This window comes from Heterodontus francisci, chromosome 5 (assembly GCF_036365525.1).
Source record: "Heterodontus francisci isolate sHetFra1 chromosome 5, sHetFra1.hap1, whole genome shotgun sequence".
NCBI lineage: Eukaryota > Metazoa > Chordata > Chondrichthyes > Heterodontiformes > Heterodontidae > Heterodontus > Heterodontus francisci.
In genome coordinates, this window is record NC_090375.1 from 57,424,464 (window position 1) to 57,448,565 (window position 24,102).

The 24,102-nt window shown below is 45.1% G+C and overlaps 1 protein-coding gene across 4 annotated transcripts in view; it reads right to left on the reverse strand.

Annotated features, from left to right (window-relative positions):
• LOC137369855 (unconventional myosin-Id-like) overlaps window positions 1–24,102 on the reverse strand; it is a 172,103-nt gene that overhangs the window by 102,685 nt on the left and 45,316 nt on the right. For all 4 annotated transcript variants that reach the window (XR_010975028.1, XR_010975029.1, XM_068031483.1 and 1 more), the window contains 4 exons: window positions 23,407–23,523; window positions 10,686–10,892; window positions 9,482–9,627; window positions 1,741–1,855 (listed from right to left, as the gene is read on the reverse strand). Coding sequence is in view for 2 of the 4 variants with exons in the window: in XM_068031483.1 (XP_067887584.1) it covers window positions 1,741–1,855; window positions 9,482–9,627; window positions 10,686–10,892; window positions 23,407–23,523 (585 nt within the window). In the remaining 2 variants the exon portion in view is untranslated. The remainder of the gene's footprint in view (window positions 1–1,740; window positions 1,856–9,481; window positions 9,628–10,685; window positions 10,893–23,406; window positions 23,524–24,102) is intronic.

Genomic DNA, 24,102 nt, shown 5'->3' on the forward strand with positions numbered 1-24,102 from the left:
TGCCTCAGAGGTGGTGTAGCAAAGGTTCCTGTAATGCAAGGGTTGGCCTATTATGTGAGGCTGAGTAAATTGGGCCTATGCTCTCTGGAGTTAAGAAGAATGAGAGGTAATCTCATTGAAACAATGACGATTCTGAAGGGGCTGGATGGGTAGACACTGAGAGGTTGTTTCTCCCAGCTGGGGAATAGACAACATGCAGGCACTGTCAGGATAAGGCATTAATCATTTAGGACTGAGATGAGGAGAAATTTCTTCACTCGGAGCATTGTCTACACCAGAGAGTTGTGCATGTTGCATCGTTGAGTATATTCAAAGCTGGGATAGATAGATTTTGTGTTTCCCAGGGAATCAAGGAATTTGGGGAGCAGGCAGGAAAATGGAGTTTAGGCAGAAGAACAGCCATGATCATATTAAATGGCAGAGCAGTCTGGAGGGGCTCCTATTTCTTATGTCCTTATTTTCAAAGGCTTTGACAGGCAGGTCTGCAGTGTTCTAAAGAGCCATTGATGATTAATTGTCCAGTGTGGCTCATTGATGGTCTTGGAGGAACAGGCATGCCATTGGGGAGCTGGGAGTCTTCCCACTAGGCTCCAGGCTACCCAGTGTGGCCTGGTCCTACTCAACAAGCAAGAAGCTACCAGTACTTGATGTGGGTATGTTGCATACATGTTTGACTGGTTCATCTTCAGCTGTACCTCTTATACACAATTAAGGGTGCTTCATGTTTTGATTGGGCCAATTCATGCCCAGGCTGTCTGGACTCAGCTAAATGTACTGTGTACATAAGCAAGGAAAAAAATAACTAGCAGTGTAGATATCTCAGCAGTTTGGTTTGGAGACTGTCAAACAAGGCTGATGGATTTGAGTGTGCCAGAGGCATGGCTGATCAAAGACAAAAACTGTGAATGATGAGAGTATCTGTACCTAATCTGGTCCCTTAGAAACATTTTAAAGAATTTAGGGGCTCCTCTACAACAATGGTTTGTGCAGAGAATCCCACATTCCCACATGCCTAGAGAGGGTTTATTTGGTGATTGTTGTAAATTTGTGACCTTTCGTTGCCATCATGCTGATTCAGTGGAGGTTATTCTCCTCAGGTGGCCCTGCAAATATATGGTGGGGATTGGTGCAGGAAATGTGGGCAATGACTGCCCTGACTGGATTTCTTGCCCTACCTTTCCTCCGTGACTCCTGCTGGGCCCACTACTCATATTGTAGTGTTGATAGGGGCATGGGTCAGTGGTGGGTCCACCCCATTTAGCACTGCTTTCACCAGGTGAAAGTAGCAAGAGGCATTTGGAATCAGTTGTAACAGCTTAGTGGAGGGAGAGGGCCTGGCAGCCTTTTGTCTCCCCCCTTAGCTTCAGCGTCTACAAGGATACCATGTTACGCATATTTGGGGCTTTCAAACTGCCTGAGTGCTTGTAGAGGTGCTGCAACATCGTTCAAATATCACATTTAAATCATTCTAGGGGTTGAGAATCCCACCAGGATATTACCGTGCAGACTGGCAGCTGGGTTCTGCATCGGAGACTGGATTCGGGTTCTGTCGGTGTCAGAAATCAGGTAAAAGCCTACCTTGCCACTTGGGGTGGGCAGGACAGAAGAATCCCAATGAATTATTTCCTGTTTACCCTATTATAGCCCTTCAACAACTTGAAGACTTCTGTCAGGTCTACACTTAACCTTCTCAGCTCTGCATTCTACAGATAAACTGCTCCCCATATTGCCATGACTTACATGTTGCCACTCGATGCCCTCTCTCTGGTACTCTGCTTGCTCCTGCCTCAGGATCAGCTCAATGAAGAGCTGTTGAAGTTTCTCATTGCAGTAATTTATACAGAACTGTTCAAAACTGTGGGAAGATCATACCAAAGTATTAGCACTTCCTCTCATATCGTGCATTCACACGTCTGATTGATATCTGAGAACAGCAAAATACTGCAAAAAATTATCCATATCCGAGAACAGCATCATCTGGCAAAAGCTGGGAAGTTTCAGGAGAGGGATGTGAATGCACGGCAATGAGATGCAAAGCTTCCAAGACCACCTACTTCCAACTTTGTAATATCACCCGTTTCTATCCGTCTCAGCATATCTGCTACTAAAACCCTCACACAGTGGCGCAGTGGTTAGCACTGCAGCCTCACAGCTCCAGCGACCCGGGTTCAATCCTGGGGACTGCCTGTGTGGAGTTTGCAAGTTCTCCCTGTGTCTGCGTGGGTTTTCTCCAGGTGCTCCGGTTTCCTCCCACAAGCCAAAAGACTTGCAGGTTGGTAGGTAAATTGGCCATTATAAATTGCCCCTAGTATAGGTAGGTGGTAGGGAAATATAGGGATAGGTGGGGATGTGGTAGGAATATGGGATTAGTGTGGGATTAGTGTAGGATTAGCATAAATGGGTGGTTGATGGTCGGCACAGACTCGGTGGGCCGAAGGGCCTGTTTCAGTGCTAAACTAAAAACGAAACTAAACTGTTGTTACCTCCAAACTCAACTATTCCAATGTTCTCCTGAATGACCTCCCATCTTCCACTCCATCCAATTGAGCTTATCCAGAACTCTGCTGCCTCTATCCTAACTTGCGCTACGTCCCATTCACCCATCACTCTTAAGCTTGTTGACCTACATTGGCTCCTGGTCCTTGAATGCCACAATTTAAAAATTCTCAACCTTACATTCAAAGCCCTCCCTCCGCAGCCATTTGGGCATTATAAGGCCTTATTTCAGGGACCAACATCCTGCATCCCAAGAACATCTGAAGAACGTACAACCTGAGATTAAATCAGGGTATTTTGCAGATGTTCAGAATGGCTGCCTAAGAGGGGCATTTGGTCCCTTGCATAGACTAATGAGAGGCATAATGCTGGATTTTGGACCTCTTGGTAAAACTGGGATGCCCCAATATCATGCTTTCTCCCACCAATGGGGTCTCTCTTGGAAGGTTCAGTTTCTCCCCTTAATAGGGCTCTCCCATCAGTGGAGGTCTGCAGTTGATCTCTTTTGGAAGGCTCAGTAGTAGACTCCTTCCCCCATCCAGTGGGGTTCTATGAGCAAAGGTCTCCCTCTTTTACCCTTGGATTTCTCTTCCACACCAGCCCATCGCCCCCACACCCGCTGCCCCCCTGCCAAATCTTGGGCCACACAAACAACACCTAGCTGCTAGTGCCAGGGTTTCCCCAGATGTTTTCACAAATTCCCCTGGGATTTTGAATCCCTCCTCCTCCTCCTTGGGGTCTCTTATTTGCTCTGTGAGATGGGGTCAAGTGTCCTGAATGAGCTAACAAAGCCTTTCTATTTGGCCCAAGCACAAACTTTGGCACCATTGTCATGCTCATGCCATAGAACTTATGAACTAAAAAATAAACTTATGAAATAAACCTAAATGGACACGTTCCCTGCAAAACAAACTGGAGTTAAGAGGTCAGATGACCCTTTCTTTTCTGTCAGACACATGAACTGCAAGAACCCTGAGCTAATTTTCATGTCTGGACAAGTCTTGGTAAAGTCATTAAAATACAAATGATCTCTCTGGACATATCTTTAAAAAGTCATTAAGTTGCAAGCAGCCCTATCTATAGTAATGGCTGCATCCCTCCAACCAATTGGGTTAACAATACTATGGCATATTTTTTGACTCCAAGATTGAACGCCAGAGAATGGGTATGAAAGGCACTACTTTATCAAAATGGTTTGTGATCGAGTGACACCTGAACTTCATTGTCTGACAATGGCCTAACCATCAGAAACTATTTATGAATTCAATGGATGAAAAACTCTGGTCACATGGCAGAAACTAGGTTTCTGATAAGGAGTTTTAATAAAGGTTTATTCTGGGCAGACCAAAGACAAAGAGAAAGGACTCTGCCTAACACCACCAGCTTTTAAGCTACACGTAGGCAGAGTTTTCTATAGACCCCCAATAGCAACAGAGACATGGAGGAACAGATTGGGAGGCAGATTTTGGAAAGGTGCAGAAGTAACAGGGTTGTTGTCATGGGTGACTTCAACTTCCCTAATATTGATTGGAACCTCCTGAGTGCAAATAGTTTGGATGGAGCAGTTTTTGTCAGGTGTGTCCAGGAAGGTTTCCTGACTCAACATGTAGATAGGCCGACTAGAGGGGAGACTATGTTGGACTTGGTGCTTGGCAATGAACCCGGCCAGGTGGCAGATCTATCGGTGGGAGAGCATTTTGGTGAGAGTGATCACAACTCCCTGACCTTTACTATAGTCATGGGAGAGGGACAGGAGCAGACGGGATGGGAAAATATTTAATTGGGGGAGGGGGAATTATAATGCTATTAGGCAGGAACTGGGGAGCATAAACTGGGAACAGATGTTCTCAGGGAAATGCACGACAGAAATGTGGAGGTTGTTTAGGGAGCACTTGCTGCGACTGCTGGATAGGTTTGTCCCGATGAGGCAGGGAAGGGATGGTAGGGTGAAGGAACCTTGGATGACAAGAGATGTGGAACAGCTAGTCAAGAGGAAGAAGGAAGCTTACTTAAGGTTGAGGAAGCAAGGATCAGATAGGGCTCTGGAGGGTTACAAGGTAGCGAGGAAGGAACTGAAGAATGGACTTAGGAGAGCTAGAAGGGGACATGAAAAAGTCTTGGGGGGTAGGATTAAGGAAAATCCCAAGGCGTTCTACACTTATGTGAGGAACAAGAGGATGGCCAGAGTGAGGGTAGGGCCGATCAGGGATAGTGGAGGGAACTTGTGCCTGGAGTCGGAGGAGGTAGGGGAGGTCCTAAATGAATACTTTGCTTCAGTATTCACTAGTGAGAGGGACCTGGTCATTTGTGAGGACAGCGTGGAACAGGCTGATATGCTCGAACAGGCTGAGGTTAAGAGGGAGGATGTGCTGGAAATTTTGAATGATATGAGGACAGATAAGTCCCCGGGGCCAGATGGGATATACCCGAGGATATTACGGGAAGTGAGGGAAGAGATTGCTGCGCCTTTGGCGATGATCTTTGTGTCTTCACTGTCCACTGGAGTAGTGCCGGATGATTGGAGGGTGGCAAATGTTGTTCCCTTGTTGAAGAAAGGGAATAGGGATAACCCTGGGAATTATAGACCAGTCAGTCTTATGTCGGTAGTGGGCAAATTATTGGAGAGGATTCTGAGAGACAGGATTTATGATTATTTGGAAAAGCATGGTTTGATTAGAGACAGTCAGCATGGCTTTGTGAGGGGCAGGTCATGCCTCACAAGCCTTATTGAATTCTTTGAAGATGTGACAAAACACATTGATGAAGGAAGAGCAGTGGATGTGGTGTATATGGATTTTAGCAAGGCGTTTGATAAGGTTCCCCATGGTAGGCTCATTCAGAAAGTAAGGAGGCATGGGATACAGGGAAAGTTGGCTGTCTGGATACAAAATTGGCTGGCCCATAAAAGTCAGAGGGTGGTAGTAGATGGAAAGTATTCAGCATGGAGCTCGGTGACCAGTGGTGTTCCACAAGGATCTGTTCTGGGACCTCTGCTCTTTGTGATTTTTATAAATGACTTGGATGAGGAAGTGGAAGGCTGGGTTAGCAAGTTTGCCGATGACACGAAGGTTGCTGGAGTTGTGGATAGTGTGGAAGGCTGTTGTAGGTTGCAACGGGACATTGACAGGATGCAGAGCTGGGCTGAGAAGTGGCAGATGGAGTTCAACCTGGAAAAGTGTGAAGTGATTCATTTTGGAAGGTCGAATTTGAATGCAGAATACAGGCTTAAAGACAGGATTCTTGGTAGTGTGGAGGAACAGAGGGATCTTGGGGTCCATGTCCATAGATCGTTCAAAGTTGCCACCCAAGTTGATAGGGTTGTTAAGAAGGCGTATGGTGTGTTGGCTTTCATTAACGGGGGGATTGAGTTTAAGAGCCACGAGGTTATGCTGCAGCTCTATAAGGCCCTGGTTCGACCACACTTGGAATATTGTGTTCAGTTCTGGTCGCCTCATTATAGGAAGGATGTGGAAGCTTTAGAGAGGGTGCAGAGGAGATTTACCAGGATGCTGCCTGGACTGGAGGGCATGCCCTACGAAGAAAGATTGAGGGAGCGAGGGCTTTTCTCATTGGAGCGAAGAAGGATGAGAGGTGACTTGATAGAGGGGTACAAGATGATGAGAGGCATAGAGTGGATAGCCAGAGACTTTTTCCCAGGGTGGAAAGGGCTATCACTAGGGGGCATAATTTTAAGGTGATTGGAGGAAGGTTTCGGGGAGATGTCAGAGGTAGGTTCTTTACACAGAGAGTGGTGGGTGCGTGGAATGCGCTGCCAGCGGTGGTAGTAGAAGCAGATACATTAGGGGCATTTAAGCGACTCTTGGATAGGTACATGGATGATAGTAGAATGAAGGGTAGGTAGTTAGTTTGATCTTAGAGTAGGTTAAAGGTTCGGCAAAACATCGTGGGCCGAAGGGCCTGTACTGTGCTGTACTGTTCTATGTTCTAGGCAGAGACTGGAGTTGGCCTTGAACTCCCCATCAGAGAAATCGTACCACAGTTTTGCCGCAGAACTTTGACTAGAATATAACAAGAGACATCTGCAACAATGCATCCTTCCCCCTAAACCTCCCAAGTTTTTTTACTTCTGTGAACAATGGAAAGATGACAGTCATGCACCGTTTCAAATTTTCACCCCAGGGAAAAAGCAAGTGCAACAGAGAACTCTTAAAAATTCATAAGACCTAAACATATATTACTTTATAACCTCAACCTCTTCTATATCTGTACGAGTATGGGAGTGGGTGTATTGCATGTACTTCCAGTGTTGAATAATAAACATTTATCTTTCTTTTAAATCTTATGAGATAACCTGTCATTTGTCTGTTCCTGACAATTAAAGCACTCAGAGGTTAAAACACTTTTTTAAAAACATACTGTCTTTGGTCAGTCAAGAGATGGAAACGGGGGAGCCATTCCTTTCATCTCTCTTCTGTCTGTAACACCGCACACTACTGTACCCTATAACTCAAGCACATACATTAGCACGTAGTGCACCATTTCAGGCTCCAGACTCAACAAAGCAAAGTGTTTCAACAGATCCCACTTTCAGTTTCCTCTCCACTCTAGGGAGATCTGCAACGGTTGAGTTTGGTGGCTGGAGAGGGTCGGCCATCAGCAAGGGTGGGCACTGAGGGCCATCTGGGAGTCTGCAGGGAGAGGTAGCAAAAGCACAGCTGCCAAGGCAGCATTGTCTCTGCACCAACAACGCTCTGCAGGCCCACTGGTCACCTGGCATGGGTCTCTTATGCCCTGTCATTTTGAACCCCCGGGGCATGATGCAGTGCCTCTGACAGAGGGAGAGCCAAGATACAGCTGCAGCTTCCCATGAAGCTCCATGACAAGAGCAACAGCAGCCGGTCATGCCAAGAAGGGCCCACTTGCACCAGAGAGTGTATCGGACTCGAATCAGCCAGCTTCAAATGCCCAAGCGGCATTGTCAGCGAAGACTACGCCTCTCCCGGGAGGCCAGCACCGACTTATGCGCACTGCTACAGGACAAGTTGAGACCTATGGGATTTGGGGTCACCCTATGCCAGTGGCCCTGAAGATCACAGTGGCACTAAACATTTACACGTCTGGATCATTCCAATGATCCACTGGGGACATGTGAGGGGTTTCCCAGGCAGCAGTCCACCAGTGCATCAAGGAGGTGACCAATGCCCTGTTCAAGAGGGCCGGTGATGATGTCCGCTACCGGACTCACCCTGTCAGTCAGGCCAAGAGAGCCATTAGATTTGGGCCATCGCGGGATTGTCCCGCAAGCAAGGTGTGATAGATTGCGTGCATGTGGCCATTAATACTCCCATGTAGCAGCCAGCTGCCTTCATCAACAGGAAGGACTTCCCTTCAATCAATGTTCAACTGGTCTGTGACCACTGAAAACGTTTCCTGCAGGTGTGTGCCTGCTTCCCAGGAAGCAACAATGCCTCCAACATACTTCTACACTCCCAGGTGCCAGGCCCCTCACCTGCCTTCAAGGATGGATTCTCGGGGACAAGGGGTACCTACTAAAGACTTGGCTACTGACACCAGTGAAGAACACTCACAATGCAACGGAGGAGAGCTATAACGCTTGCCACAGCTCCACCTGTGGCCACTAGGCTGCTGAAGATAAGATTCTGGTGCCTAGAGCGATTCAGTGGAGCCCTGCAGTATGCCTCAGCGTGGGTTTCATATATCATTGTGGTCTGCTATGCTCTGCATGATGTAGCACTGCAGAGGGGGGAGGCCTTGTATGACAATGACATGACTGAGTGACATTCCTCCACTGATAAGGAGGACATGAAGGAGGGAGATGAGAAAGCAGCACTGGATGTTGAAGCCCTTGCACCAGAGGCCAGGCAGATTGAGCAACAGGAAAGGGGGTTAGGGACTTTTGTTTTTATTCGTTTGTGGGATATGGGCGTCGCTGGCTCAGCCAGCATTTATTACCCATCCCTAATTGCCCTTGAGAAGGTGGTGGTGAGCTGCCTTCTTGAACCGCTGTAGTCCTTATGGTGTAGGTACACCAGCAGTGCTGTTAGGAAAGGAGTTCTAGGATTTTGACCCAGTGACAGTGACGGAATGGTGAATAGTTCCAAGTCAGGATGGTATGTGGCTTGGACGGAAAATTGCAGGTGGTGGTGTTTCCGTGCATCTTCTGCCCTTGATCTACTAGGTGGTAAAAGTGTTTGGAAGGTGCTGTTGAAGAAGCCTTGGTGAGTTGCTGCAGTGCATCTTGTATATGGTACACACTGCTGCCACTGTGCATCGGTGGTGGCAGAAGTGAATGTTAAAGTTGGTTGATGGGGTGCCAATCTAGTGGGCTGCTTTGTCCTGGATGGTGTCGAGCTTCTTGAGTTGGAGCTGCACACATCCAGGCAAGTGGAGAGGGCTGTGCCTACATTGACTAAGGGGGAAGGGTGAAGTCAGCAGCTCATAATTAAGGCACTTGAGAGGGGACAAGAGCATGAGGTGCTACCTGGCCTATTCTCACCATGTGATATTTGGTCTGTCGCCTTGTGATATTGGCCGATTCTCACCATGTGATACTTGGCCTATTCTCACCATGTTATACCTGGTCTACTGTCAAAGTGCGACACTGGCTGATTCTCACCATGTGATACTGGCCGATTCTCACCATGTGATACCTGGTTTACTGTCATTATGTCATACCTAGCCTATTTTCACCATGTGATACCTGGTCTACTGTCACCATGTGATACTGGCCGTTTCTCACCATGTGATACCTGGTCTACTGTCACCATATAATACCTAGCCTGTTCTCACCATGTGTTACTGGCTGATTCTCACCATATGATACCTGGAGAAAAAATCAGACACTGTGAGCCCAGTAGTTGAGAATTTCTGACTAGCAATCCCTGTGAGTGTCTAATTGTGGAATCAGTGCTAATAGCCCTTGACCTAGACCTGATAGTTTTATGTAGTCTGTTGTAATGCTCATCTTCAGCATTAATGCCTTTAAAGTCACTGTGCTCTGTACCTGTTGTTTTCAAAGATCTCAAATCCATAGATATCCAGCACTCCAATCACTGTGTTCTTGCCATGAATGCGTGGGTCATAACCTTTTACCTCAATTATTTCATTGATGCGGTTCACAATCCAACAAAAAAGACGCTCATAAATGGCCTGTGAAGGGAAGGAAGGTGGAGAAAGAGCAGCACTTATTTACTTAAGAGAGGAAACACAACTTATCATCTTTCACATCAAGCTGGTTGGATACAGAATATATCTTCCTCTACACTGTTCCACCAAACACTCCCAGGTCAGGAGCAGCACAGGTTAGATACAGAGTAAAGTTCTCTCTATGCTGCCCCATTAAAGACACACAAGTCAGGTACAACACTTCTCACACCATGTGATACCTGGTCTGCTTTCACCATGTGATGCCTGACCTATTCTCACCATGTGATGCCTGGTCAATTTTCAGCTTGCGATACCAAGCCTGATCTACCTTTTGTAAGTATATTGATATGTTTTTACATTTGTTTATAACATACAGCAGTAACATAGACAAGAATTGGTTTCAGCCATATTCTCAAAATCCTGTCTTTTCTCCTCAATGATGTCAAAGGATGACTTCAGTGCTGAAGACATTGTACTGCAAAGATAGATACATATAGATTATTAAATAAATAAGTTGGGTGGATAATATTAAGCTTAAAGAGTTGTTAGGAATGGCACAGCTCAGGCCATTCCCTGTAATCTTTAACATCCACCTGAGAGTGCTATCTTCACATTGAGGTCACCCTCCATCGGGTTATGTGGTACTACCACAATGCTAAATGGGATAGATTCAGAACGGTTCTAACAGTTCAAATCTGAGCATCCCAAGAGGTGCTGTGGGCCATCGCAACAGCAGATTTGTATTCCACCAGCATATACCTCAGCGTTGCTCACATCCCATGAACAAATAAAAACAAAAGGCAGCTAGGGCCTCAGGTTAATGTCTCATCTGAAAGCCACCATCTCTGACTCCTTCAGTGCTGTACTGGAAAGTCAGCCTAATTTTTGTGCTTAATTCTCTGAAGTGGGACTTAAACCTGTGATATCCTGACTCAGAGGTGAGAGTGCTACCAGTGGGCTCTGGCTGACATGTTAACTTGTAGGGGTGGTGTGGCAAGAGAAAGAGCTCCAACAACATCTAAACAAAAGAAGCCCCTAGTCCCACCAGGGCATTCCTTTACCTTAGCAAAGGCATCTCTGCCGTATGCAGCTTCCTGTACTGTGTGACCCTTTTCGATCACTTCACCTCCTCCTGTAGCTACTGTGCGATGGAGAAGAGTCTTCCTCACAGTGTCTGGCTCCGTCATGGTGATCTCTGCAATCTGTGAGACCAGGTAGCCATCGCTGATGGAGGCAGTGTCACGCTCTGTGATAAACGTAAGGGTCCCCTGTGAAAGAAAACACAATCAGGAATCAACAAAGCCAGCCAGCGAGAACATACTGGGGAACTATGGGATCTATTATTTTTGTACATTGACAATGTGTTGTTACAACCAGGTGGGAAAGGTGTCTAGGGGTCCCTCTCAGCCTTCACCTGGTCTTACTGTAACAGGGTTTAATTTTAAACACACCGTGTTTTTAGCTCCCCCTTGGTGAATCCTTGTTTACCGCTTTCCAATTATAAGGCAAAGAAACCAGCACAAACAGACTTTCTTAGGTTTAAAGAAGAAAAGTTGAAATTTATTCCTACACACATGTAAATAGAGACAGAAAAGAGCAAATGAAAAATAAAGTGGAAAGGTTTGAAGCAACATCTGAAGAGTTGTTGTTATGGTTCTTCGAGCTCACTGTAGAGTCCTTGATTGTAGGTAGACCTTGCTTTTCATTGGGGCCCAGTATTCTTCTGAAACCTTGTTCACTGTAGGAGACTTTTCTCTCTTGGGGTTCATGTGTCTTCAGTGGATTCAGAGGCTTGTGAGAAAGAGATAGGAGCAGACAGGAGAGAGATCATCTTAGTCCAGGAGCAAACAGCTTTCTGCTCAAACTGTTTATACAAATTCAAAAAACTCAAGTTGCCCAGCAGGTTAGTCATGTGACCTGGTTTGACCATGTCCATTTGAGCATTCGGCCATCTTATCAGTCAACCTGGAATGCGAGCTCCCCCACCTTCAATGTCTGGTGATCAAAAGTCCATTGTGGATTGAATGTGTCAGGGAATGGTTGCTTTGTCCTTCCAAAAACATTCTGTTAATATGCAAATGTATTTTCAAGCCACAGCTGATCTGTTTAACAAGTCCTTTGTTCACTCCAGTAACAGTTTAAAATCCATGTTCATGACAAAATTAATGTGTCTCATTCTTGGCAGGTGGGGGCCTAGCATGACAGTGTACACAGACAGGAATCATGGGATATACCTGTCTTACATTTAACTGTGGTCACACACAGGGAAGTCATGGGATACGCCACATTTACATGAACATTGGGTACATACAAAGGAAGCATGGGCTATACCATGTGTATATGATCTTTAGGTGCATACAAAGAAACTATGGGGTATGTCACATATACATGAACAGTGAATAAACATTGAGAAATCATGGGATGCACTAGGCACATCCAAAAACAACATGAGTAGACTGAGGAATAATGGGATTTGTTGTTCATACCCTCACATAACATGTAAATAGCAAAGAGCCACAGGCGATGCCATTTTTAGCTATGAACTCTAAGTATACATTCAGGAATTCTGGGATACGTTAGCCATGCCCATGAACAATGCATACACATCAAAGAATCATGGGATAGGTTGCTTATCCCCTTAAACAGCACCTAGCTGGCATGGGCCATGTCATTTGTATCATAAACAGTAGAACAATAGGACTGGGATACACCATATAATTGTAAGTAATGGATGCAGTATAACCAACAGATGAATCTCTATATTATACACTGACCATAGAATAAAATATAACTCAATACAGTGAGCACATCATAATTATTGATCAGCCAGTCTGAAAAAAAAAATCTACCGATGAGGAAGAGAGTATTCCACCAGTTTGACAACTAGGAAGCAATCCCAGCACTGAGCGTGTGCTTAATGTAATTTAAGAGGTGGGACCAATACAAACTGGATGGGTTACACCTAGGCAGGACCGGGACTGATGCCCTAGGGGGAGTATTTGCTAGAGTGGTTGGGGAGGGTTTAAACTAAAATGGTAGGGGGATGGGAACCTTTGCAAGGAGTCAGAAGAGGGGGGAATCAAAGACAAGAACAAAAGACAGTAAGGGGAATAAGAAAAGTGATAGGCAGAGAAATCAAGGGCCAGAATCAAACAGGGCCACAGTGAAAAATAGTGGGAAGGGGACAAGTAATGTTAAAAAGACAAACCTTAAGGCTTTGTGCCTTAACGCACGGAGCATTCGCAATAAAGTGGATGAATTAATCGTGCAAATAGATGTAAATGGGTATGATATAGTCGGGATTACGGAGACGTGGCTGCAGGGTGACCAGGGATGGGAAATGAACATCCACGGGTATTCAGTATTTAGGAAGAACAGACAAAAAGCAAAAGGTGGTGGAGTTGCATTCCTGGTTAAAGAGGAAATTAACGCAATAGTGAGGCAAGATTTAGTTTAGAGATACAGCACTGAAACAGGCCCTTCGACCCACCGAGTCTGTGCTGACCATCAACCACCCATTTATACTAATCCTACACTAATCCCATATTCCTACCACACCCCCACCTGTCCCCATATTTCCCTACCACCTACCTATACTAGAGGCAATTTATAATGGCCAATTTACCTACCAACCTGCAAGTCTTTTGGCTTGTGGGAGGAAACCAGAGCACCCGGAGGAAACCCACACAGACACAGGGAGAACTTGCAAACTCCACACAGGCAGGACCCAGAATTGAACCCGGGTCGCTGGAGCTGTGAGGCTGCAGTGCTAACCACTGCGCCACTGTGCCGCCCTTAGCTCTGACGATGTGGAATCTGTATGGGTAGAGCTGAGAAACACTAAGGGGCAAAAAACATTAGTGGGGGTTGTATATAGACCCCCAAACTGTAGTGGTGATGTTGGGAATGGCATTAAACAGGAAATTGGAGACACATGCAATAAAGGAACATCTGTAACTATGGGTGAATTTAATCTGCATATAGATTGGGCAAATCAAATTAGTCACAATACCGTAGAGGAGGAATTAATGGAGTGTATACGGGATGGTTTTCTGGACCAATACTTTGAGGAACCAACTAGAGAACAGGCCATCCTAGACTGGGTATTGTGTAATGAGAGAGGAATAATTGACAATTGGACCTGAAACGTTAACTCTGCTTCTCTCTCCACAGATGCTGCCAGACCTGCTGAGTATTTCTTGTATATAATTGACAACCTAGTTGTGCGAGACCCCTTGGGGATGAGCGACCATAATATGATAGAAATCTTCATCAAGATGGAGAGTGACGTAGTTGATTCTGAGACTAGGGTCCTGAATCTTAATCAAGGAAACTACGAAGGTATGAGTTGCAAGTTGGCTATGATGGTTTGGGAAATGTTACTTAAAGAGATGATGGTGGATAGGCAATGGCAAACATTTAAACTGCACATGGATGAACTGCAACAATTGTTTATTCCTGTCTGACGCAAAAGTAAAATGGGAAAGGTAGCCAAACCATGGCTTACAAGGGAAATTAGAGATAGCATTAGATCCAAGGAAAAGGCATACAAATTCGCCAGAAAAAACAACAGACCTGAGGATTGGGAGCAGTTTAGAATTGACCAAAGGAGGACCAAGGGATTAATTAAGAAGGGGAAAATAGAGTATGAGAGTAGGTTTGCAGAGAGCATAAAAACTGACTGTAAAATTTTCTATAGGTATGTGAAGAGAAAAAGATTGGTGAAGATAAATGTAGGTCCCTTACAGTCAGAAACAGGGGAATTTATTATGGGGAACGAAGAAATGGCTAACCAACTAAATGCATACTTTGGTTCTGTCTTCACAAAGGAGGACACAAATATCATACCAGAAATGTTGGGGAACACAGGGTTTAGTGAGAAGGAGGAACTGAAGGAAATCAGTATTAGTAGTGAAATGGTGTTGGGGAAATTGATGGGATTGAAGCCTGATAAATCCCCAGGGCCTGATAATCTACATCCCAGAGTACTTAAGGAAGTGGCCCTAGAAATAATGGATGCATTGGTTTCATCTTCCGAGTTTCTATAGACTCTGGAACAGTTCCTACAGATTGGAGGGTAGCTAATGTAACCCCACTATTTAAAAAGGGAGGTAGAGATAAAGCAGGGAATTATAGACCAGTCAGCCTGATGTCAGTAGTGGGGAAAATTCTAGAGTCAATTATAAAAGATTTTATAGCAGAGCACTTGGAGAACAGTGGTAGAATCGGACAGATTCAGTGTGGATTTACGAAAGGGAAATCATGCTTGACAAGTCTACTAGAACTCTTCAAGGATGTAACTAGTAGAGTTAATGAGGGGGAGCCATTGGTTTATTTGGACTTTCAGAAGGCTTTCGACAAAATCCCACATAAGAGATAAGCGTGTAAAATTAAAGCATGGATTTGGGGGTAATGTCTTGCGTTGGATAGAAAATTGGTTGACAGACAGGAAACAAATAAACGGGTCTTTTTCGTAATGGCAAGCAGTGACTAGTGGGGTAAAGCAGGGATCGGTGCTAGGACCCCAGCTATTCACAATATATATTAATGATTTAGATGAGGGAACTAAATGTAATATCTCCAAATTTGCAGATGACACAAAACTGGGTGGGAGGGTGAGTTGTGAGGAAGATGCAGGGAGGCTTCAGGGTGATTTGGACAAGTTAAGTAAGTGGGCAAATGCATGGCAGATGCAGTATAATGTGGATAAATCTGAGGTTATCCACTTTGGTAGCAAAAACAGGAAGGCAGATTATTATCTGAATGGCTATAAACTGAGAAAGGGGAATATGCAGCGAGACCTGGGTGTTCTCGTACACCAGTCGCTGAAGGTAAACATGCAGGTCCAACAGGCGGTAAAAAAGGCAAATGGTATGTTGGCCTTCATTCGAGAACAGGGGTAGGGATGTCTTGCTGCAATTATACCTTGGTGAGGGCACACCTTGAATATTGTGTGCAGTTTAGGTCTCCTTATCTGAGGAAGGATGATCTTGCTATAGAGGGAGTGCAGCGAAGGTTCCTGATTCCTGGGATGGCGGGACTGACATATGAGGAGAGGTTGAGTCCTTTAGGATTATATTTGCTGGAGTTCAGAAGAGTGAGGGAGGATCTCATAGAAACCTATAAAATTCTAACAGGACTTAACAGGGTAGATGCAGGAAGGATGTTCCCAATGGTGGGGGAGTCCAGAACCAGGGGTCATAGTCTAAGGATACGGGGTAAACTTTTCAGGACTGAGATGAGGAGAAATTACTTAACCCAGGGAGTGATGAGCCTGTGGAATTTGCTACCACAGAAAGCAGTTGAGGCCAAAACATTGTATGTTTTCAAGAAGGAGTTAGATATAGCTCTTGGGGTGACAGGGATCAAAGGATATGGGGAGAAAACGGGAACATGTTACTGAGTTGGATGATCAGCCATGATCATAATGAATGGCGGAGCAGGCTCGAAGGGCCAAATGGCCTACTCCTGCTCCTATTTTCTATGTTTCTAGTCACAGAAAGGATGCACAAGGAAAGGAAATGGCGTGTAGGAAGACTAAGACACCATTTCTCTCACAACTGTCGCTCCCCCGGCTTTTTTTTGTAATTCATTCTCAGGATGTTTACATCGCTGTTAAGGCCAGATTTACTGCCTGTCAAGCGTTGCTCTGATAGGATGGTGGAGGACCTTCTTCTTGAACTTCAGCAATTTGATGCACCTGAGTGTCTTGCTATCCACTTCAGAGGATAGTTAAGAGTCAACCACGTTGATGGGCACCGGAATCACAAACAGGGCAGATTAGGTAAAGATGTAGCTTTCCTTCCCTAAAGGACATAACTAAACCAGTTGGGCTTTTACCACAATCCAACAGCTTCATGGCCACTTTTTACTGATGCCAGCTTTTTATTTCCAGACCTTGAATGGTCCATGACCTGATTTCATGTTCTCTGAATTTTTAGTCCAGACCTCTGGATTACTAGGCCAGTAGCATCACTATACACTATCATACCACTAACTGTTAGCAAGTTGTGCAAATATCAAGCCCATAAGTGTAATATAATAATGTTTGCAACATGCAGGAGCTTGGGCAATCTTAGAATAATACAGCCATTTGGCCCATCATGCCTGTGCCAGCTATCTAATTAGTTCCACTTCCTTGATCTTTCCCTGTAGCCCTGCAAATTTTTTCAAATATTTATCCAATTCCCTTTTGAAACTTTTATTGAATCTGTTTCCACCACCCTCTCAGGCAGTGCATTCCCCATCGTAACAACTCGCTGTGTAAATTTTTTTCCTCGTGTCGCCTCTGGTTCTTTTGCCAATTACCTTCAATCTTTGTCTTCTGGTTACCAAACCCCTCTGCTACTGGAAACAGATTCTCCTTATTTACTCTACCAAAAATCTTTCAAGATTTTGAACACCTCTATCAAATTTCCTCCTAATCTTCTCTGCTGTAAGGAGAACAACTACAGTTTCTCCACTCTTTCCATGTAAATGAAGTCTTTCATCCCTGGTAACATTCTAATAAATCTCTTTGGCATTATCTCTAAGGCCTTGACATCCTTCCAGGCTTGGATACAATATTCCAGCAGAGGTCTAACCAATATTTTATAATTGTACTTTACTCCTCTATTAATAAAGACAAAATTCCATATACTTTTTCAACAGCATTCTCAACTTGTACTGTCACCTTCAAAGATTTGTGAACGTACACCCTCAGGTTTCTCTGTTCCTGCAACCCCTTGAAAATTTAGTTTATATTGCCTCTCCTCATTCTTCCTACCAAAACAAATTACTTCACACTTTTCTGTGTTAATTTCATCTGCCATGTCTCTGTCCATTTCATTGGTCTGTCTATGTCCTCCTGAAGTCTGGTAATATGATTTTCACTGTTCACTACATTTCTGACTTTTGTGCCATCTGCAAAATTTGAAATTTTGCCCTGCATACCCATAATATCATAAAGAGCAATGGTCCCAACACTGACCCCTAGAGGACATCTATGCGTGCTTCCCTCCAGTTTGAAAAAGAACTGTTTAGCACTACTCTCTGCTTTCTGTCTCTGAGCCAATTTTTTATCCATGCAGCCGCTTCCCCTTTAATCCCATCAGCATCAATTTTGATGTGTAGTATTTTATCAAATGCCTTCTGGAATTCCATGTACAGAACATTAACTGTACTGCCCTCATCAAATCTCTTCATTACTTCATCAAAGTACTGAATCAATTTAGTCAAATATGATTTTCCTTTAACAAATCTGTGCTGACTTTCATTTATTAACCCATGAGCATCGATAAGTTATTCAACACTGATACGACTGATCATTGAACTTCGATCATAATACCAAGGTGGGAAGATAGCTGTGGTGAGGATTTAGTTCAGGAAACCCAGAAGTAGGATTCCTGCTAAATTTGCAGATCCCCTTTTAAATGTTTTCAACAGGCTTCCTACCTGACAGCCAACCAGATTGACAAACTGACCATTTGTTGGGCAGGAAAACAACTGGGGAGCAGATCACAGGTAAATCCGACATCACAGGAGAGAGTAGGGTAATCGAACATTGGGGAGTAGGGAGGTCAGATGATTGGGGGGGATTCCATCGTGGGGGTTGCTTGGTGTGTGGGAGGTGAAGTACATCTGCACCCCCTGGCAGCAGGTTGGTCACCCGGCCCCAGACCTGCATCCACTAAAACAGAAAATGGGTGGGTTAGAGGTGGGCTGAGATTGGGTTGCCCATGTTTTTTTATTTTTCCTCCGTTTTCATTGTAACTTGATGGGAAACCACCAAAAACCCTCACCCTCCCACAGACCGGGAGTCTGGGACACTACTACACAAATTCAAAGGCTTAATTTATGATATTGTTATTAATCTGTTAAATATGTTTATACAAGGTTCAAAATTATTAGGATTTTTAAAATGATGAAGAAATTCAACAGGATAGTTGCAGAGTAACTATTTTCTCTGGTGGGAATCCTGAACAAGTGAACGCAATCTTAAAATTAGATTCAGGAGTGAAACCAGGAAAAAAAAATTCACACATAGAGCAGTGAAAATCTGGAACGTACTCGCACAAAAGGTTATGGAATAAATTGGAGCTTTCAAGACTCAGATTGATAGAATTTTGTTTGATAAACGGTGTTTAAAAAGTGCAGCGACAGCACTCCTGAGTTTTGACAGGGGAAGCCAACAGTGACATCACAGGAGAGCTGCAAGGTGATTGGTTGGTGAGTAGTAGCTGTTAGAATATCTTAAAAAATAAGGGTAATTTTTTTTTTGTTGAAAATAAAACCTCTGGAGATAAGGTGAGTACTACTAAAGTGTTCTTTTAAAAAGAATTTTAGATTGAAGTGGGTAGAATAAGGCTCCGAGTATAATTAGTATTTTTTAATTCAGGGAGTAACTAATTAACCTCAGGGTAAGTCATGGCAGGGGAGCTCAGCCCCTTGATATGCTCCTCCTGCGCTATGTGGATAATCAGGGACGCTTCCAGTGTCCCTGACGACCATGTGTGTAGGAAGTGTATCCATCTGCAGCTATTGACTACCCACATTACGGATCTGGAGCTGCGGGTGGATTCACGGTGGAGCATCCGCGATGCTGAGGACGTCATGGATAGCACGTTTAGTGAGGTGGTCACACTGCAGGTAATGGCTGCACAGGCAGAAAAGAGATGGGTGACCACCAGACAGAGTAATAGGTGCCATCCCCCTCAAACAGATATACCGCTTTGGATACTGTTGGGGGGGGGGTTACTTCCCAAGGGACAGCAGCAAAGGCCAAGTTTGGGTCACCACGGAGAGCTCTGCTGCACAGTAGGGGGGGAAAAGGGTTGGAAGAGCTATAGTGATGGGGGATTCTTTCGTAAGGGGTGCAGATAGGTGTTTCTGTGGCCGCAAACGAGACTGGTCTGTTGCCTCCCTGGTGCTAGGGTCAAGGATGTCTCGGAGCAGCTGCAGGACATTCTGAAAGGAGAGGGTGAGCAGCCAGAGGTCTTGGTCCATATTGGTACTAATGACATAGGCAGGAAAAGAGATGAGGTCCTGCAAAGTGAATATAGGGAGTTAGACAGAAGGTTAAAAAGCAGGACCTCCAGGGTTGCAATCTCAGGATTACTCCCTGTGCCACGTGCTAGTGAGGGTAGGAATAGGAGGATAAGGCAAATGAATGCGTGGCTGAAGAGCTGGTGTGGGCGGGAGGGCTTCAGCTACTTGGATCATTGGGATCTCTTCTGGTGCAGAGGTGACCTATATAAGAAGGATGGGTTGCATCTAAACTGGAGGGGGGCCAATATCCTTGCGTGGAGGTTTGCTAGCACTACTCGGGAGGGTTTAAACTAGTCTTGCAGGGGGGTGGGACCCAAAGTAGTAGTCTCTCAGATGAGATAGTTGAGGCAAATGTAGAGGTTAAAGCAAGCAAGTCCAGTAGGCAGGCCGGGCAGGGGCAGGACAGGGAGCGTGGAAGGTCTGGTAGGCTAAACTGCATTTACTTTAATGCAAGAAGCCTTACAGGTAAGGCAGATGAACTCAGAGCGTGGATCGGTACATGGGATTGTGATATTATTGCTATTACGGAAACGTGGTTGAGGGATGGGCAGGACTGGCAGCTCAATATTCCGGGGCACCGATCTTTCTGGCGTGACAGAGGTGGAGGTAAGAGAGGAGGGGGAGTTGCACTATCGATTAGGGAGGACATCACGGCAGTACTTAGAGAGGATATCCCGGGGGGAATGTCCAGCGAGGCCATATGGGTAGAACTTAGAAATAAGAAAGGGGTGATCACTTTGATGGGATTATACTATAGGCCCCCCAATAGTCAGAGGGAAGTGGAGGAGCATATATGTAGGGAAATCACAGACAGGTGTAGGAATTATAGGGTTGTAATCGTAGGTGATTTTAACTTCCCTAATAGTGACTGGGACTGCCTTAGTGCTAAGGGATCAGATGGGGAAGAATTTGTTAAGTGTGTCCAGGATAGTTTTCTGAAGCAGTATGTAGATCGCCCTACTAGAGAAGGGGCTACACTCGACCTCCTCTTAGGAAATGAGGATGGGCACGTGATTGATGTGTCAGTGGGGGAGTACTTTGGGACCAGTGACCATAACTCGATTAGCTTCAAGATAGTTATGGAAAAGGATAGGGCTGGTCCTCAGTTTGAAGTCCTAAATTGGGGGAAGGCTAATTTCAATGGCATCAAACAGGAACTCTCAAAAGTTGAATGGGAGAGGCTGTTTCCAGTTAAAGGGACATCTGGCAAGTAGGAGGCTTTTAAAAGTGAGATAGGAAGATGTCAGGGCCGGAATGTTCCTGTTAGATTGAAGGGCAAGGCTGGCAAGTTTAGGGAACCTTGGTTGACGAGGGATATTGAGGGTCTGGTCAGGACAAAGAAGGAGGCATATGTCAGGTATAGGCAGCTGGGATCGAGCGAGTCCCTCGAGGAGTATAGGGGATGTAGGACTACACATAAGAAGGAAATTAGGAGGGCAAAAAGGGGCCATGAGCTTTCCCTGGCAGATAAGATAAAGGAGAATCCTAAAAGATTCTTTATATATATTAAGAGTAAAAGGGTAGCTAGGGAGAGAGTAGGTCCCCTTAAGGATCAGTGTGGTAATCTATGTGTGGAGCCACAGGAAATGGGAGAGGTCTTAAATGAATATTTGTCGTCCGTATTTACCGTGGAGAAGGTCATGGAAGCTAATGAGTCCAAGGGAGGGAACACTGATATTCAGGAGCATATCAACATTGCAAAGGAGGTGTTGGAGGATTTGAAGCATTAAGGTGGATAAATCCCCAGGGCCTGACCAGGTGTATCCTAGGATGCTATGGGAAGCAAGGGAGGAGATTTCTGCGGCCCTGGCAGAGATTTTTGTATCATCATTAGCCACGGGTGAGGTACCGGAAGACTGGAGGATAGCTAATGTTGTGCCTTTATTTAAGAAGGGCAGCAGGGATAAGCCAGGGAACTACAGGCCGCTGAGCCTTACATCAGTGGTGGGAAAGTTATTGGAAGGGATTCTGAGAGACAGGATTTATATGCATTTGGAAAGGCATGGTCTGATTAGGGATAGTTAGCATGGCTTTGTGCATGGGAAATCATGTCTCACGAATTTGATTGAGTTTTTCGAGGAGGTGACTAAGAGTATTGACAAGGGCAGGGCGATGAACGTTGTCTACATGGACTTTAGCAAGGCCCCGCATGGTAGGCTGGTCCAGAAGGTTCGAACACATGGGATCCAAAGTGAGCTCGCAAATTAGATACAAAATTGGCTTGGTGATAGGAGGCAGAGGGTTGTTTTTCAGATTGGAGGCTGGTGACCAGTGGTGTGCCGCAGGGATTGGTGCTGGGCCCTCTGTTGTTTGTCATATATATTAATGACTTGGATGTGAATGTAAGGGGCATGATTCGTAAGTTTGCAGATGACACCAAAATTGGTGGTATAGTGGACAGTGAAGAAGGTTGTCTAAGGTTACAACAGGATATAGATCAACTGGGAAAGTGGGCAAGGGAGTGGCAAATGGAACTTAACACAGCCAAGTGTGAAATAATGCATTTTGTGAAGTTAAACCAGGGCAGGACATATACAGTGAATGGCAGGGCCCTCGGCAGTGTTGTTGAGCACCTTGGGGTGCAAGTACATAGTTCCCTGAAAGTGGCAACACAGGTAGACAGGGTGGTGAAGAAGGCATATGGCGTGCTTGCCTTCATCAGCCGAGGCATTGAGTACAAGAGTTGGGACGTCATGTTACAGTTGTACATCACGTTGGTTAGGCCGCATTTGGAGTATTGTGTGCAGTTCTGGTCGCCGCACTACAGGAAAGATGTGATTAAGCTAGAGAGGGTGCAGAAAAGATTCACAAGGATGTTGCCTGGTTTGGAGGGCTTGAGTTATAGAGAGAGATTGGACAGGCTGGGTCTGTTTTCCCTGGAGCAAAGGAGGCTGAGAGGGGACATGATCGAGGTATATAACATTATGAGAGGCATAGATAGGGTAGATAGCCAGAGTCTGTTTCCCATGGTAGGGGTGACTAAAACTAGAGGGCATAGATTTAAGGTGAGAGGGAGGAGGTTTAAAGGGGATCAAAGGGGTAAATTTTTCACACAAAGAATAGTGGGTATCTGGAATGAGCTGCCTGAGGAGGTGGTGGAGGCAGGAACAGTAGCAACATTTAAGAGGCATCTGGACAGGTACTTGAATGAGCAAGGCATAGAGGGCGGCACAGTGGCGCAGTGGTTAGCACCGCAGCCTCACAGCTCCAGGGACCCGGGTTCGATTCCGGGTACTGCCTGTGTGGAGTTTGCAAGTTCTCCCTGTGTCTGCGTGGGTTTTCTCCGGGTGCTCCGGTTTCCTCCCACAAGCCAAAAAGACTTGCAGGTTGATAGGTAAATTGGCCATTATAAATTGTCACTAGTATAGGTAGGTGGTAGGGAAATATAGGGACAGGTGGGGATGTTTGGTAGGAATATGGGATTAGTGTAGGATTAGTATAAATGGGTGGTTGATGGTCGGCACAGACTCGGTGGGCCGAAGGGCCTGTTTCTATGCTGTACGACTCTATGACTCTATAAAGATATCAGAATTGTTAAATTTATTCATCATTTTAAAGACCTATTAATTTTGAACCTTGCCGAATAAATATACTTAGCAGATTAATAGCAATATAATTAAAAATGAAGCGCCGGCTAGGAAATGGAGTTGAGGTACTGCTCAGCCAATTGAATGGCGGAAGAGGCTCAAAACTGAATGGCCAACTCCTGTTCCTATGTTCTCACATAAACAATTATTAATCAAAGTTTATCCTCACCAAATGTAAGATGGTGGCCAAGATTTTGTAGATGGTGTTAATTTCCTTGTCACTGAACCCGATGAATTTCATTGCATTCATTACGACCTTGAAGTTCTCCTTGTCATTGATCACAGACTGGAAATTGATCCAAGTGCATGTGAAGAAAAGAAATTGATAGAGTTAGCGCAGAGTTATATGGCAATGGATTATCTAGAAGTTGAAAGGTACAGGCTATCAGGAACTTAACCAGCTGAGCTGGAGAAAGGAGATTCAGCTGTCTAAATCCTGAAGAGGATTGCCTACATAAAGGGTAGTGGAAATGTGAAATTCCCACCTTCAAAAGGCTGTGGATGCTTCATCCATTGAAATTTTCGAGACTGAGGTTGATAGGCTTTTGTTAGGTAAAGGTATCAAGGGATTTGGTTCAGAGCGAAGTGAATGAAGTCGAGGTACAGATCTGTGATGATCTAATTCAATGGTAGAAAAGGCTTGAGGGGCTGAACGGCCTGCTCCTTTTCCTATGTTCCTTCAGTTGCATTCATGCTGTAACTTCCAGAGTTCTCGATCTTGAACTGTGGGGGCGGAGCCTTCACCTGCCTCAAACACAGCCACTGTTGCAGGAGGAAGCAAGGTGGGCAGTTTGGGACTCCTTATTGCCACATCCTTAGCCCCTCAAAGGTCTGGTGGATCTTTAGCACACCAGGCTGCCAAGTG